The following is a 17289-nucleotide window of genomic DNA, read 5'->3' as shown; positions in this document are numbered from 1 at the left end:
ATGTTTTTAAAAAACCTAGAGCCTAGAGGGGTAGGTGTTTCTTTTTTTTTTTTTTTAATTTTTTTTATCTTTTAAATTTTTTTTTTTTTTTTAATGTAATAGAGGCATTGGGCACGTGATTAAATTTAAACAAACAATATTTTATATTCTCTTATTTTTCCTTTCAATGAAATAAAAGAGTTTTTCATCCACTCAACCAAACTACATGTTCTATTTTCTCACTTTTCTATTACCCACCATTTTCTTTCCCCCACTTTTTCCATCCATGAATCAAACAAAGCATTAGTGCCCGTTTGTTTCAGCGTTTTCAGCTCAAAACGCGTGTTTTCAAAAAAGCCAGCCCGAAAATAGTGTTTGGTAAGTAATAAACGCAACTTTTTGGAAAAAGGTGCGTTTTATATTTGTGAAGAAACGCGCGTTTGAGTTTATGGAGCTCTGAAGGTCCATAAACAAAAAGCTCATGCGCGTTTTGATTTTGATCCGTTGGGCTCTTCCAAAAATAACCAAATTACCCTTGATAAATCATCAGCTCTCATCTCATCTCTCTACTCTCCCAACAAATTTCCAAATCCAAACACAAAAAAATCTATAACAAATTCCCAAATCATCTCTCTGCTCCCCCAACAAATTTCCAAATCCAAACACAAAAAAATCTATAACAAATTTCCAAACCAGCTAAGGAAAAAAAAAAAAATTCCTTGCAAATTAGGATTCCTCAAAATGCAAAACAAAAAAAAAAAAAAAATCAAAATATAGCAAAATGATAGAGAATTACAGGACAAAATCGAAGCCAAAGCGTCAAAAATACCGAGCTCTGGGTTCGATCAAATCGGCGAACCCCTCCCAATCAAACCCGGACGACTCTGACTCTGACTCCGACTCCGACCCCATTTTCGATCTCTAAGCCCTTCCCTCTCAGCCACTCGCCGTCTCCGAACTCCACCGCCTCATCTTCGTCGCGCACTCCGATGGATTCTACATCGCCAGAACCTGAGTGGGATGCTATCGATTCCGCCAAGAACCAACAAACGAAGTGCTAAGAGAAAAGGGAAAAAAAAAAAGATGAAGAAGGAGAATGTTCTGGTGTTTGGAGGAATGGCAGGGAAGGAATAAAGAAAGGAGGAAAGAAGGATTAAAAAAGGGAGAAAGGAAAAAAAAAAAAAAAAGAGACGAAGAAGGAGAATGTTCTGGTGTTTGGAGGAATGGCAGGGAAGGAATAAAGAAAGGAGGAAAGAAGGATTAAAAAAGAAAACAAAACGGGTACATGTGTGGAGGAGAAATTTAGTGGGAAAAAAAAGAAGAAGAAAGAAATGTCGTGTAGAGGATAAAAAAAGAGTGAAAAAAAAAAAGGAAAAAAAGAATAATGAAATATTATCACAATTTTTTCACAATAAATTTTAAGGGGTCGGTTATTATTAGCTAATATTGGTGAGAAAAAAATAATTTTTTTATAAAGAGAAAAAAATAATTTTAATAGTATGTTAAAATTAAAATTAGTATTAATTTTTATCACAATATTTTCACAATATTTTTACAATAAATTTTAAGTGGTAGGTTATTATTAGCTAATATTGGTGAGAAAAAAATAATTTTTTTAGAAAGAGAAAAACATAATTTTAATAGCACGTTAAAATTAAAATCAGTATCAATTTTTATCACAATATTTTCACAATACTTTCATAATAAATCTTAAGTGGTAGGTTATTATTAGCTAATATTGGTGAGAAAAAAATAATTTCACAATATTGATTTAAGTATGAAATAAACTCTCTTATATATACATTGTCCTTTTTGGTAATTTACCTTTCAAACTGTCACTTTTATAAGTGCTAGCCAAACACTCAGCTTTTTCAAAAAGCACTTTTTAACAACTTTTACCAAATACTCAGCTTTTTGAAAAAACGCTTTTTCATTATGCACTTTTTGAAAACTCAACTTTTTCATTATGCACTTTTTTCAAAAAACTGAACCAAACTCACCCTTAGGCAGATCCAATATAGGGTGAGTTTGGTTCGACTTTCAAAAGTTGAACTTTTTTAAAAAGTTGAGTTTTCAAAAAGTGCATAATGAAAAAGTGATTTTTCAAAAAGCTGAGTGTTTGGTAAAAACTGTTAAAAAGTGCTTTTTGAAAAAGCTGAGTGTTTGGCTAGCACTATAAAAGTTGCAGTTTGAAGGGTAAATTACCAAAAAGGACAATGTATATATAAGGAGTTTATTTCATACTTAAATCAACTATTTCATATACTTACTAAAAAAAATAATAATAATATATATAATTGGTATTATTTTAATAATGTTTAGGTAATTTTTCTTTTTTAGTGTCATAATTATTTGTTATTACCATTATTGACTTCTTATCAATATTATTAAATCTAAATAATTTTCATCATCATGAAGCACAAAATAAAAATGTAAAAAGATAAAATATACACCAATAATCCAAGATTAAATTGTACTACATAAAAATGTAAAAAAATATGATAAAATACATACCAATAACCCAAGTTTAAATTGTACTACATAATATTAAAAAAAAGAAAAGACAACTACTAATTATTATCCTCCCAAATGGAATTAGCAATGGAATCACGAAGAACCACCATCGCAGGGTCTGTTAAAGTTCCTGAATTCTGCTCATAACTGCTACCTGCTTCACTATTATGTTCTCTTCTAGAAATTGAATCTTGAGTGGCGTTTATAAAGCCCATATCATCCCTATCATTTAGTCTAACAAAATTATGAAGAGCCATAGTAGCAGATACAATAAGTATTTGGATATGGAATGGAAAAGATGGCATGTTTATGATAATTCTCCATTTATTCTTCCACACACCAAAAGTGCGCTCAATCGTACATCGAAGAGATGAGTGAGCATGATTAAATTTTTCATGTCTAGTTCTAGGGCTTCCACCTCTCCTTCGAAATTCCTGAAGATGGTATGATATCCCCTTGTATGGTGCCAAATAGCCTTTCATCATTGGGTATCCAGAATCAACTACATAATATTTTCCTAGAAAAGAAAATTCAATTGTATTAACACACACACAATATGTCATTATAATGAAGAATTGATTAACCATGGCACAAACCTGGTGGTGGGTGCGGAAAGTTGTTACTTTGTTTACGAATAGTATCAAGAAAAATAGAGGTGTTGTGTGCTGCACCTTCCCATCCAGGCAAAACAAATGTGAATAACATATCAAAGTCACATGCAGCCATCACATTTTGGGTTGGATATCCCTTTCTTCCAAAGTACGGAATGGACTTCTCAGTAGGTACAACCGCCATCACATGTGTGCCATCAATCGCACCGATGCAATCCTAATAAAAACATTAATAGTTTTCAGTTCCACATGCATTGTATTATACAATAGTACTTATTCAAATATACAATAGTACACATACTTTGAAAGGTGGCCAATAAATTGGATGGTCTTGTATTTTGGTTGGAACTTCACTAAAAGTTGGATTCGAAGGCTTTACATATGCAGCTGCAAAGCGAGCACCCAACAGAGTTATCATCTTCTCAAAATGCCTACTTATGGTTTCACCTGAATGCTGAAATATTTCTTGAACCATTCGGTTACATGTTCCATGACCAAGTATCAGTAAACAGATTGCCACTGACTCTTCTAACCTTATATTCCTTGTATGTTCAAGTCCATAATCATGTTGTAAAACTTGACACAAATTATGAAACACCTCCTTTTTCATTCTAAACATATTGTAACACAATTTCTCATTACCTTCCATACAACGTCTCACCCAAACCCACCCTGTTTGTTCAGAATCATAACAAGGAGTCTTATTAATGTACTTATTGAAATATGTCACAACTGCTTCACAAGTAATTGCCACAAGCTGGTAAAACTCTTCATCAGAATCATCATTACTATCATCATCATCAGAATCACTATCACTGTCATCATCACTGTCACTACTCTCACCATCATCATCATCATTGTTATCACCATTATCATTATTGTCAACATTGTTATAATCACCATCATCAAAATCATCACAGTAATTTCTGTAATCTCCATCCATTAATAGTTCCATAAAATGGCCACTCTCATGAGTACCATTATAATCATCCATATTGGTTTAAGCTACACAACAAAGTAACAAATAGTCAACCCTTGCTAATACTATTTTAATATAGATCAACATAATAATCAGAACATCAAGACAATTCAAAACATACCAAGACAATTTAAAATATCAAGTACATAACATTGTAATGAAAATTTCAAATGTGTTTACATTACACATATTAGTCCAAAGCTAATACTAAATGTCACATAACTTAGTTTAAAGTTAATACAATATAGCTAATACAACATAGCTAACTTAGTTTAAAGTTAATACAACATAAAGTTGTTCACTTCTTTTGGTTATAAATCATTCCTTGTAGCCACTCTAGCTGTACCTCTGGGTCCTTAAAAGTTAGGAACATCTCCCTACGTGACTTTTTTAGTAAGATATAGGAAGCTTGAACCACGAACGAACTTTCCACTCCAGGAAGTGCTCTCACAATCGTCATAACATTATCAACTGAACTTGGTGACTCTCGAGAAGTACCTTCAGACCTATTTTGACATGCAGTTATTAATTGACACATACGATCGTCCAACATTGCAGCTCCTCCTATCTTCTTCTTTTTCTTCTGTGAGGGTATTGATACACTAGTTCGCTTTTGTCCTGAACTACGTGATTGACTAGTTTGTCCTTGCTGCAAACTATCAATGTCTAAACTCATGTCACATTGGTTATCCTTAAATTCGGAGCTACCATCTGAATCACCAGCACCCTCTTCTGGCATTGTTGGAGGGAGTGAATTTGAAGAAGGGGTCCATGCAGCTACCCCAGTTGCTGCAACATCTCTAAACATTATATCAAGTTGTTCTAGATTCTGTGGACCTTTCTCTCGAAACTTTTTGGCTTTGGGTAATTCCTACAATATGTAATTGTAATTTCACTCATATAACAATAATATAAAAAAAACTATCTTCAACTAACTACATATTAATAAAATACTCAACTCACCTTCAACTTTAGGTCCCACCATTCATCAGGAGCAGCAATCGTTCCCTTCTCTGCATCCCAACCTAAACCTGTGTCAAGATTCTTCAATCTTTCCCACACTCTCCAGTCACCTTTCAATACATCCCACCTACTTTTTAATTGGTCCTTATCATAGTTTAGACCGGTCTCATTACAAAATTTGGTCACCAAATTGACCCAACCTTTGGTACTAAAGCCAGCACCTTTTGTTCTATTCCCGGCTTGAATTTGTTCCACACAAATGTTACAAAAGGTAGTTGTCCACGTTGGATTAATATCCCAGTCTGCTCTAGCCTTTTTTACCTCAGAGTTGGAAGTAGTCTTTTTACCCATCTATAAAGTTAACCAACCATAAGAAATGCAAAAAATAGAATTCCAGCCGGGAATGCAAAAAATAGAATGCAAAAAATAGAATTATAATCATCCATGTTGCAGCTTGGACTAGCTGCCAGTGCAGTGTGCAGCCCAAGCTGCACACAGTGCAGCAGCTAGTGCAGCTTGGGCTGCTGCACTGGGCTGCACACAGGTGCAGCAGCTAGTCTAGCTGCTGCACTGTGTGCAACCCAGTGCAGCAGCCCAAGCTGCACACAGTGCAGCAGCCAGTGCAGCTTGGGCTGCTGCACTGGGTTGCACACAGGTGCAGCAGCTAGTCTAGCTGCTGCACTGTGTGCAACCCAGTGCAGCAGCCCAAGCTGCACACAGTGCAGCAGCTAGACCAGCTGCTGCACTGTGTGCGGGTCCTCTTCTTCATCATCATCCATCTATAATTACTAACAAAAAAAGGGAGTTGTCTTAAGTTACTGACTATAATTATTTCATTTTAGTTTGCAAGGCACTATGAAATAATACTAGTGCAAGGCTATTGTCCAAGAGGTTAATTCTTATCATTTTATTACAATTTGTAATATTTGTCCACACCATTATAGACTTTTACTTCGTGATTACTCTGTACAACCTCCTTGGCTCCATTACCTTTCCTATACGGCCATTAATGAATACGAAATATCAAATTTAGTAAAAAACCTTACTAGTTTATGTTAAATTCAAGGACCAAAATTAGAAAGATTCCTTAAAACCAATCACAAGTTAGACCCAAAAAGGATAAAAACAAAAACTAAAATTTACACAAAACTAATTTCAGTTCATGCTAATAACTAATAAATAAAAATATTATGCATCCAGCAACAACAACATCTCTACCATCCATTTCCAATCAACACCCCATCAGCACTTCACCATGTAGCAACCAACAAAGCCAATATTCCACAATGTCACATACACAACGAACCATATCAACCAGTATCAAAAATATTTATATTTCTTCTGAAAATTCTTCTTTCCTTCTCATTCTTTATATTTCTAAAATACCCAAATCATACTAATAAAATACCCAAATCAGATATCGCATGAGACAGAGCATCCACAAAAACACAAATAAAAAATAAATAAATTACGAAGCATGTACCCATAAAGCTTTTTCAGTACCCGGCAAGAGAACAAATATATCTTTAGCAAGAACAAAGCATGCAAGATCTGAAAATTCTTTTTTTCAGCTTGGTAAAAAAAAAAAAAAAAATTCCAGATCAATGTTGGTACCTGGTGGCTTTGGGTAGCAGATCCGTGTTGCTTGGGGTTTTTTTGATCAAAACTCTACTTGCAAAATGTATTTCTCAGATCAGATTAGACAAATAAAAAAAAAAAAAAAATTACAGAGGAAGGCCCGTTGAAGAAGACGAAGAAAGAAGAAGAAGAAGAGGAAGAAGACGACCAACGGATGACAAAAGAAAAGAGAGACTTACGAGCGGAAAGTTGTTACTTGTAGCAGCACAGAGATGAGAGGAACGAAGGAGCTTGCGCAGAGCAGAGAGACCCAAAGTGAAATGAAGTGCCTGTGCGATCTCTGAAGACATGAGCATTTGAAGGGTAATTTCGTAATTGCCTGCTCACCCCAACGGATACCCCAAAACGCCCAAGGACTTTTGGAAAATGGACCTGATGCTTCGCATAAGGGCTGATGCGCGTTTTGGGCGTTTTTTAAAACGCAACTTTTGACCCAAAGTTGCGTTTTGTTATTACCAAACGCAATTTTTGGGCCAGCGTTTTGCAAAACGCAACTTTTAGGCTCTAAAAGTTGAACCAAACGGGTACATATTGTCAACTATTCAACTGAACTGATTGAAACCATTGCAAACATTCCAACCTCCTCCACTGTGTGATGGTGGGTGGTTTCCCAACCTTATTGGGATTGGTTTAAAACTGTCGAACTTGAAACTCCCCTAAATTCTTATGAGAAGTGCAACAATTTCATAACAATCACCATTAACAGTCAATAAGAACCTGCCGTTTGGAGTTTTTATAATACTTACTGTGGGGCCCAGCCCAAAATAATGGGCTAATTAAACTACGGGCCCGTCCGAGAAGAATCCTGTCTGAGGAGAAGTCATAGCCCAAACATCATTTAAATCTAATTGCGGTAAAAGAAACCTGTCCGAGGAGTAACTCCTCCTCAGACATTACGAAGTCCGGATCAAGAGCTCGCCCCAACCATTGCAGTTCATCCTCCAAGCATATAAAAAAGAATAAAACCCAAAATATCTCATGGAAAGCTGCCACCACCACATTAAATGTGTCACAACCACCCTCTTAGCCGCATTAATGAGGAAAAGACCCCTGAACAGTGCTACCTTGACCACTGCAACTCACAAGGGAGTGATAAGGGTGTCTGATAGGACAGGTGCTCAAGTGGGGGCTTAGATGATCAACAAGTGTAAGGTTCAGATAAGAATGAGAGACCTATATAATTTAGTGGAGTCCCTCAAAAAGAGGGACGAAAAATGTATGATCTGTGCCCAGGAAATAGAATCTTCTGTTAGACATCCATTCTTGTGTTTTTTGTTTCTGCAATAACATTGTCAATGCGTCAAACCGGCTAAGTTCACTGAGGCTAAGTTCTTTGACCCATCCTCTACAAAGATTTATTGTGTGTTGCGCCTTGGGCCAAGGCCTGATCAGTAGGATTTGGACCAGGAAAATCGTGCAACTACAATTGGCGCCGTCTGTGGGGAGAACTAGGGTATTAGCTAGCACGACGGTCGAGCATGGCAGAACTAGGTCCACACCAGGAGAATCCTCACCAGGCTAACTCCCAACAGACACAACCGGTTGAGTCCCAAAGGCAAAATAACCCTGCCAACCTAGGCGGCAGAAGGAATCGTGAGGGAAGTGTGCATACTATCTGGACGAGCCAGAGTCACACTCAGACAGGTAGTCACGTGTCCCAGAGGCGAAATAGTCATCAGGCCATGCAGCGAGAGATAGATGACCTGAAAAGGAAGTTGCGTCGTGTGCAGCGAAAACGATCTCCCTCTGGCTCAGACGAGTCCTCTAATGCGGAGGATGCGAGTTACCGACGGAGGTAGAGGACCCCCCCAAGTGAAACCTTTTCTTACGAAAGGGAACCATGCTCTGTACGGAAATATGAGAGCCCATCCAGCAAGGGTTCGGGAAACGATGCTATGAAGAGGGCGCTAGACCAGGTTTCAAGGTCTCACCCTTCACGTATAGAATCGAAGGGGCTAAGTTGCCTCGACACTTCAACCAACCGACGTTCGCCATCTATAACGGCTGAGCAGACCCGGTAGAGCACGTGAGTCAGTTTAACCAAAAAATGGCGATCTACTCGCAGAATGAAGCCCTAATGTGCAAAATCTTCCCATCCAGCTTGGGATCAATGGCGATGAGGTGGTTCAACAGCTTGAAGACCAATTCCATAGGCTCATACAAGCAGCTCACTTAGGCCTTTTGCTCCCGCTTTATTACAAACACCAGAGTCCCTCGACCCCTCAGTTCGCTATTGTCCTTATCCATGCACGAAGGAGAGACCCTGAAAGCATATTCGGATAGATATTGGGAGGTGCATAACGAGTTAGATGACAACCATGATGATGTTGCTATCAGCACATTCAAAAGCGGTCTCCCCACCGAGCATGGCTTAAGGAAATCCTTCACTGGTAAACCGGTTGCCAACGTTCATCAGTTGATGGATAGGATCGACAAGTACAAAAGGGTAGAAGAAGATCAGCTGCAAGGAAGGGGAAAGGAGAAGATCACTCCTCCCAAAGCAAATGATTTTAGGTCGGAACGTTACGACCACGGCCAGCCGAGGAGAGATTTTTCGCGACAGGCTGGACAGAGCAACCCGCAGACAGTGAATGCCGTATTCAAGAAGCCAGTACAACAGGTGCTGGAGAAAGTAAGGCACGAGCCCTATTTCAGATGGCCGGGAAAGATGGCTGGAGACCCTTCCAAACGTAACCAGAACTTGTACTGCCACTATCATCAGGACCATGGGCATATCACTGAGGATTGCAGGAATCTATGGAATCACCTAGATCAGTTGGTCCGAGAAGGGAAGTTACGTCACTTTCTGCACCCCTCAAACGGTCATCCCGCTCAAGCAATACAAGAGTTTCGAAAGGATGTGTCCTTAAGACCCCCCACCGGAACGATACATGTCATCCTCGCCGCACCAGGAAGAACTAGGCCACCCCTTCCCAGGGTACTGGCTGTTGATCGGCTCCCCTCCGAGGATAGGCAAAGGGAACCCAAAAGGTCAAAAAAGGGAAGCTCTTTGATACTGGGATTCTCGGACAAGGATAAGAGATGAACTATTCAACCTCACAACGATGCCTTAATGGTTACGTTAAGAATTAGAGGCTTCGATGTGAAAAGGGTGTTGGTAGACTCAGGAAGTGCGGTAGAGATAATGTACCCTGATCTATACAAGGGTCTGAACTTGAAGCCGGAAGATTTGGCAGCTTATGACTCCCCCCTTCTCAGCTTCGAAGGGAAGATTGTTACGCCAAAGGGGCAGATCCGACTACGCATACAGACTGGGTTGGAGGTGGTGGAGGTAAATTTTATCGTGGTCGACGCTTACTCACCCTACACCGCGATAGTTGCCAGGCCATGGATCCACGCCCTAGAAGCCGTATCCTCCACACTCCACCAAAAAGTAAAATACCCATCCAGAGGATAAGTAGAAGAGATCCGAGGAGATCAGGCCATGGCCAAGCAGTGTATGGTGGCCGCCATCTTACATCGGCCCCGTGCTGAGTCCTTGGCCCCTGAGAGCTTATAGCAACCAGCCGCCTCAGCAGGGCAAGGCGATGGACTAGCCGAGGAGATAAGGTGTGAAAGTTTAGATAAATTCGCTGTCAACAGCGACCCGGAGAAGTTTTTTCAGGTCGGCTCCAAGTTGCCTTCTCAAGAAAAAGAGGAACTGGTCAGATTTCTCAGAGCAAATGTCGATGTGTTTGCATGGAACGCCTACGACGCCCCGGGAGTTGATCCTAGCCTTATTTGTCACCACCTGAATGTTAACCCCTCTTCCACTCCGAAGAAGCAGCCATCCTGATGTCCCTCAAAGGAACATGCTAGTGCCGTAAGAGACGAGGTGGCAAAACTGAAAAAAGCGGGGGCTATCAAAGAGGTCTTTTACCCCGAATGGTTGGCAAACACGGTGGTGGTAAGGAAGAAGACAGGGAAGTGGAGAGTCTGCGTGGACTTCACGGACCTGAACAAGGCGTGCCCAAAGGACCCATTTCCCTTACCCAGAATCGACCGATTGTTGGACACAACCGTGGGTCAACCTCGAATGAGTTTCCTGGACGCCTTCCAGGGCTATCACCAGATACCCCTCGCGTTAGAAGACCAGGAGAAGACAGCTTTCATGACGCTCGTCGGAAACTATCACTATAAGGTGATGCCGTTTGGACTGAAAAACGTGGGGTCAACCTACCAAAGGATGATGACCAGGATGTTCGAGCCACAGCTGGGCAAAATCATTGAGGTCTACATAGATGATATGGTCATAAAGAGTAAAGTGGTGTCCGAGCACGTGAAAGACCTCGAAACAATCTTTGCTGTCCTAAGGGAGCACAAGCTACGGCTCAATACTTCTAAATGTTCATTCGGGGTCGGGTCTGGGAAATTCTTGGGGTATATGGTAACCCACAGGGGAATAGAAGTAAGTCCCGATCAGATCAAAGCAATTAACAGCCTGTATGCTCCTCGGAATCCAAAAGAAGTGCAGAAGCTCACAGGCATGATCGCAGCGTTAAACAGGTTCATATCACGATCAGCGGATCGATGTCGACCTTTCTACCTCTTGATAAATAAGTGGAAAGGGTTTGAATGGTCGGAGGATTGTGTTCGGGCCTTCCAGCAGCTTAAGGAATACCTATCACGACCACCCATCATGTCCAGCCCTGAGGCAGACGAGGTACTGTTTGCATACGCCGCTGTAGCCCCCCATGCTGTCAGCCTGATACTGATACGGGATGATAATGGGGTGCAGCGACCGGTTTACTATGTGAGCAAGTCATTACATGAGGCTGAGGTGTGATACCTACCCTTGGAAAAAGCAATTCTGGCGATAGTGCACGCCACGCAGAAGCTCCCTCACTACTTTCAGGTGCATACGATCATTGTTCTAACTCAGCTCCCCTTTCGAGTGGTGCTTCGAAGTGCCGACTACACAGGAAGGATCGCCATGTGGAGTGCACTTTTGGGGACCTTTGATATTAAATATATGCCCAGATCCTCCGTCAAAGGTTAGGTCCTCGCAGACTTGGTCGCGGAGTTTGCTGAACCCTCTATAGAAATAATAACCGAGAAGAAAAACATGGATGGAAAATCGGTTGGTACAATTTCAGCAGGGGGGACCTTGCATTGGAAGGTCTACGTGGATGGCGCGGCCAACCAGAGGGGATCTGGAGTTGGTATAGTTTTGATATCACCGGACGGTGCTGCCATTGAAAAATCACTGAGGCTCGGGTTCTCGGCTACGAACAATGAAGCCAAATACGAAGCCTTACTTCAAGGGATGACGATGGTTCAAAGATTGGACGGAAGAGTAATAGAAGCATTCTCGGACTCCAGGTTGGTCGTCGGCCAAGTGATGGGTGAGCTGGAAGCTAGAGATGCTAGGATGCAAGAGTATCTAGGACAAGTTAAACGCTTACAGACGAGTTTTGAATCCTTCAATCTGACGCACATTTCTAGGAGTGTAAACACCAATGCAGACTCGCTGGCCACTCTCGCCACGTCCTCAGCGCATAATCTACCGCGAATGATCCTTGTCGAAGATCTAGTCCAAGCAAGTCCCATTAGAAGAAACCCGGCCCAGGTCCATCAGATCAGAAAGAGCCCCAGCTGGATGGATCCCATAAAAAACTTCCTCCAAGACGACATCCTACCAGAGGGAAAGTTGGAGGCCGAGAAGGTACGGAGGAATGCTTCTCGGTTCTGGCTATCAGAGGACTACAAGCTATATCGGCGCTCCTACTCTGGGCCATACCTACTCTGCATACATCCAGAAGAGTCTGAGTCTCTACTTGAAGAGTTATATGAGGGGATTTGTGGAAGTCACACCGGAGGAAGGTCGCTAGCACACAAGGCACTCACCCAAGGATATTGGTGGCCGAACATGCAAAGAGAGGCCCAAGAGTACGCCAAGAAGTGTGATCAGTGCCAGAGATTCGCCCCGAATATCCACCAACCCGAAGGAGTCCTCAACCCCCTCTCTAGCCCCTGGCCGTTTGCACAATGGGGTCTTGATATTGTCGGTCCCTTCCCCAAAGCTGCGGGAAACAAGCGATACATAATAGTTGGAACCGATTACTTCACCAAATGGGTGGAGGCTGAACTTTTGGCCAACATTAGGGACGTGGATGCCTAGAAATTCATCTAGAAGAACATTATTACCCGCTTCGGAACTCCACACACACTCATCTCGAACAACGGTCTCCAGTTCGACAGCAAGAACTTTAGGGAGTATTGCCGCGAGTTTAGGATCATTAACCGATACTCCACTCCCGCCTACCCCCAGGGAAATGGGCAGGCCGAGGCCATGAACAAGGTCATAGTGAGCGGACTGAAGAAAAGACTGGATGAGGCAAAGGGGAGATGGGTAGAAGAGCTCCCACATGTCTTATGGACCTATCGGACAACGCCACGACAGTCAACCAGTGAAACCCCCTTTTCGATGACTTATGGGGCTGAGGTCGTGCTCCCAATCGAGAACAACTTTCCCACACTGAGGTCTAGCTCATTCACCCCAAACAGTAACGACGAGTTATTGGGAAGAAGTCTAGACCTAGCCGAGGAAATAAGGGAAAAAGCAACGATCCATATGGCCTATTATCATCAGAAGCTAAGACAAGGATATGATGCCAATGTTAAACTGCGACCTTTAAGTCCGAGCGATCTCGTAATGAGAAAAATTCTCGGCAGCGCAAAAAACCCCTCTTGGGGCAAGCTGGGGCCTAATTGGGAAGGACCGTATCGCATCACATCCGTGGCCGGGATAGGCGCTTATTATCTAGAAGATTTGGATGAAAAAACTGTACATCGACCATGGAATGTAAATAACCTAAGAAGATACTATTATTAATGAAAATGGCTTTGCCCATGTTTTGTTTCGTGATTATCCTGTGCCCACCGGTCTATTTACAACTATTCATAGTTTTAAACAGAACTTAAGTCCTGCATGACTCCTCGGACCACAGACTTAGGGGAAATTATTACTTATGGCAACTATTCATAGTTTTAAACAGAACCTAAGTCCTGCATGGCTCCTTGGACCACAGACTTAGGGAAAATTATTACTTATGACAATTTATCCAAGTTTTAAACAGAACCTAAATCCTGCATGGCTCCTCGGACCACAGACTTAGAGGAAATTATTACTTATGACAATTTATCCAAGTTTTAAACAGAACCTAAGTCCTTCATGGCTCCTCGGACCATAGACTTAGGGGAAATTATTACTTATGGCAACTATTCATAGTTTTAAACAGAACCTAAGTCCTGCATGGCTCCTCGGACCACAGACTTAGGGGAAATTATTACTTATGGCAACTATTCATAGTTTTAAACAGAACCTAAGTCCTGCATGGCTCCTCGGACCACAGACTTAGGGGAAATTATTACTTATGACAATTTATCCAAGTTTTAAACAGAACCTAAGTCCTGCATGGCTCCTCAGACCACAGACTTAGGGGAAATTATTACTTATGACAGTTTGGGAAATTATTACTTAAGGGAAATCATTTTAAGGCGTGCGCGCAGTCTAGCACCATTGCAACCCTCATTCAAATTCGTTGCACAACATCCTTTTTATCTCGACCGCTTATATTTATTTATGTCGTTGCAAACGTTAAAAAAAAAAAAAAAAAAAAAAAAAAAAAAAAAAGGAGTGGTACTAGCATACATCCATAGAAAGCAAAGCAAACACTCTATATTAATATTCCGAGGTCAATACAACGAGAGGTCCTTACAAAAGAACTCAAAAACAGGACGACTCTCATTCAAAAAAAAAAAGGGGAATACAAAAATTAAAAGCCTAAAAGCTAAGCCTTAACAGGAGGATCTTTCTTCTGCTCTGGCTGATGAGGAGGATCTTTTTTTTGCTCTGGCTGAGGACAAGCACAGGGACGGCATCAGGCACCGCCAGATCCTGCTCCAAAGCCGCTTGAGCGCCATCAGGATTCTCTCGGATCTCCTGAGGATAGAAGATGTTCTCGGGCAGTCTCAGCGCCGAATCCGCAGGAATTCCTGCAGCATCAAGGGCACGAGCCCATGAGATGCTGCAGCAGTCCCTGCACACCTCGGGGATCTCCTCGGATAGCCTGGCCTCTGTTTCTTGGACCCCGAGCTGGCGAGAAGCATTCTTTTCAGCCTCTGCAACCTCTCGGATCAGCTGAGCCTCCTCTTTGACCCGCCGTAGCTCATCCTCGACTTTTTGTAGGACAGTCTTGAGATCCAGCACTGCCTGCTTCTCGGTGGCAAAGTTGATTTGGGTCGCGTACAGCTCTTTGCGCTGATCCTCCACTTGGGTCTCGGCACTTTTTAAATCGGCCTCTGCACTCTTGCGCCATTTCTCCGACTCCTTGAACTTCTCCGTGAGTTCAAGGTGATCGTGCTTGAGGGACCCCAAGGCTTTCTCCATCTCCGTCTGAGACTGGGTCTCAGCCTCAGCCCGACTGCGATTATCATGACAAAACTCCTCAGCCACAAATACCTGCTGAGTAATCTGCGAACAAAACAAGATTGGTTTAGAATTTAACAGGGTTAAATAAATTAATTTAATAAAATAGTAAAAGGGTCACTTACCATCGCGAGATCCCTTTTGAGGGATAGGAAAATCTCGGGCTGAAAGAACCGCCTGTAGGCCTCCATATCTCGAGGAAGGAGTAGGGGTTGCTTCAAGGCATCAGCTACGTACCCTGCTCGGCCCCGGTTATAGTCTCGGATCGACGCATTGTAGGGGATAGCAACCCCATCTAGCTCCAGCTTGGGGCTCCATGTACGCGGGGTAGCGCGCACCTCAGCACGGTTCTCCTCATCCCGGCTTTCCACGGAGTCACCCCTTCTGCTTCTCGGTGCTCGGGTGGTTTTTTGCTGCTTAGTCGGCTGGGCAACCACCTCACCCTCCTCAGGAGCGTCAACCGGCCTTTTCTTCTTCAGGTCCGGATTAACCTTGAGGCCATGGTCCGAGGGATCCTGAGGGACCACAAGAGGAAGGGTCTGGGCCTGTGACTGAGTTGGTCCCTTTGATGACTGACTTTTTGATGATTGACCTTTCCTTCGGGAGGCCATCAACTCCCGTAAAGTTTTTCCCTTACCGGCCATGGGGTCTATCTTTTCGTCCGAAGGGTTGTCCGAGCAGGCTATGATTAAGGGAGTGCCAGCTGCGGAGTGTCGATCCTGCTCTCCTTCAGGATCCGAAAGCTCAATTAAGGGGGCTTGCTGAACCTCCTCCTCAAAATAAAACTCGTCTATCTCTTCCTCAAGGGAAAGACGAGATGATTCGGTTTCCCCTTCAACCGGAACGGCAACGTCAGGGTCGTCTGGCAGAGGTAGTTGCTCTGCTAGCAAGGGATCTCGAATGCCAGGTAGCACGACTGGTGGAAGATCACGTCGAGCTAGGAACCCGGTCTTAGACACGTCAATCCTAGCCAACTTCGGATTGCTAGCTCTTATGGCGTGACCGATAGCTTGGAAAGAGCGGCTTAGAGGTTGATAGCCCAGAACCAGATGAGCTGCACGTAACTGTCCATCCTCAGTAGCATAAATTTCCGACCTTAGAAGGTAGTTCAACGCCGGCACATTCACGAGGCTTAGTCGAGGAGCGACATGAACTTTATCTACAAACATCCAAAAGGAATGGGATTAGTTCACGAAATTTTCCAATTGTACAGAAAGCGAGAAAAATAACCCCCCAATACTAAACCCTTTCCCGAAAAGGATTGGCCCTAAACACGCCGCACCTAGGACTCCTGCCCGAGTTGGACAATGAATACCATTGCTCCACTCCCTTGAAGCAATAAGGAAATCCTTCTTCACGGTCTTATTGGATACTGGGAGACAAGAGATCAACCTAACGACCTCGGATCAGGATTTAAGATAATACCCTCCTTTCTCGATGTGGTGACGCTCGTACAGATAAACCACATTGTGCCAGGTAAGGCCTAGATTCATCCGCTCGTCTAGGACGTCTACACAGCCTAGTATCTTGAACATGTTTGGGGCACACTGATGCGGCGTCAACCTATGGTTGAACAGGTATTCCCTTGTAATCCTACGCATGGGAAGTGTCATCCCTCCCTCTATGAAAGCAATCATGGGGATAACAATTTCTCCCTCGCCTCTATCTGTCAATACTCCTTCAAGAGGACAGTACTGCAGCCCCACCCCCGGGGGAATGTGGTATTTTGCCCTAAAGGCCTCCATAGCGGTCGAAGTACTTACTAGTTTTTTGAATCTACCCATCTGAGCTGAACTGGAGGAATGAAAATAAAGACCGAGGAGAAAAGTAAAGTCCGAGGAGGGAATCGAAACAGCGAAATGAACGAAATTTACTGATACCTTCACAAAACGCCCAATGGGATGCCTGGAAATCTCTCTTGGAGGAGACGCTTCACGAAAACGGCTGTGGAGGCTTAACGGACGCAAGTATTCGTAGATCTCTGGAGTTCGATGGAGTTCTCTGGAATCCTCTGGAGTTTATGAGATGCCGATAAAAAGAAAACTGAATCTCTCTGACGTCTTATATAGCCGGGAGGAGAGAGAAAAGATTGCTCCCGCCTAAAAATTCGAGAAAAAATGCTGGCCGTCCGATCCACGCCTCACCGTTGGATGAAGGGGACATAAAGCCTCCGA

At 42.7% G+C, this 17289-nt stretch overlaps 2 protein-coding genes across 2 annotated transcripts; both read right to left on the bottom strand.

Moving 5' to 3' along the window:
• Positions 1 to 2427: 2427 nt before the first annotated feature.
• Positions 2428 to 3378, bottom strand: LOC126715331 (protein ALP1-like). Its single transcript, XM_050415890.1, has 2 exons — positions 3090 to 3378; positions 2428 to 3010 (listed from the first exon to the last, which is right to left on the bottom strand). Exons 1-2 carry the CDS (start codon positions 3286 to 3288, stop codon positions 2550 to 2552), a joined length of 660 nt encoding a protein of 219 aa, XP_050271847.1. The 5' UTR covers positions 3289 to 3378; the 3' UTR covers positions 2428 to 2549.
• Positions 3379 to 4241: 863 nt separating this feature from the next.
• LOC126715330 (L10-interacting MYB domain-containing protein-like) lies at positions 4242 to 6748 on the bottom strand. Its single transcript, XM_050415888.1, has 3 exons — positions 6661 to 6748; positions 5047 to 5397; positions 4242 to 4954 (listed from the first exon to the last, which is right to left on the bottom strand). The coding sequence occupies exons 2-3, from the start codon at positions 5395 to 5397 to the stop codon at positions 4382 to 4384; spliced, it is 924 nt and encodes a 307-aa protein (XP_050271845.1). The 5' UTR covers positions 6661 to 6748; the 3' UTR covers positions 4242 to 4381.
• Positions 6749 to 17289: the final 10541 nt, after the last annotated feature.

The sequence above is a fragment of the Quercus robur genome, chromosome 2 (genome assembly GCF_932294415.1).
Source record: "Quercus robur chromosome 2, dhQueRobu3.1, whole genome shotgun sequence".
In the NCBI taxonomy this organism is placed as follows: Eukaryota; Viridiplantae; Streptophyta; class Magnoliopsida; order Fagales; family Fagaceae; genus Quercus; species Quercus robur.
Note: the sequence above shows the minus strand (reverse complement) of the source record. Positions and strands in the feature narration are given on the sequence as shown.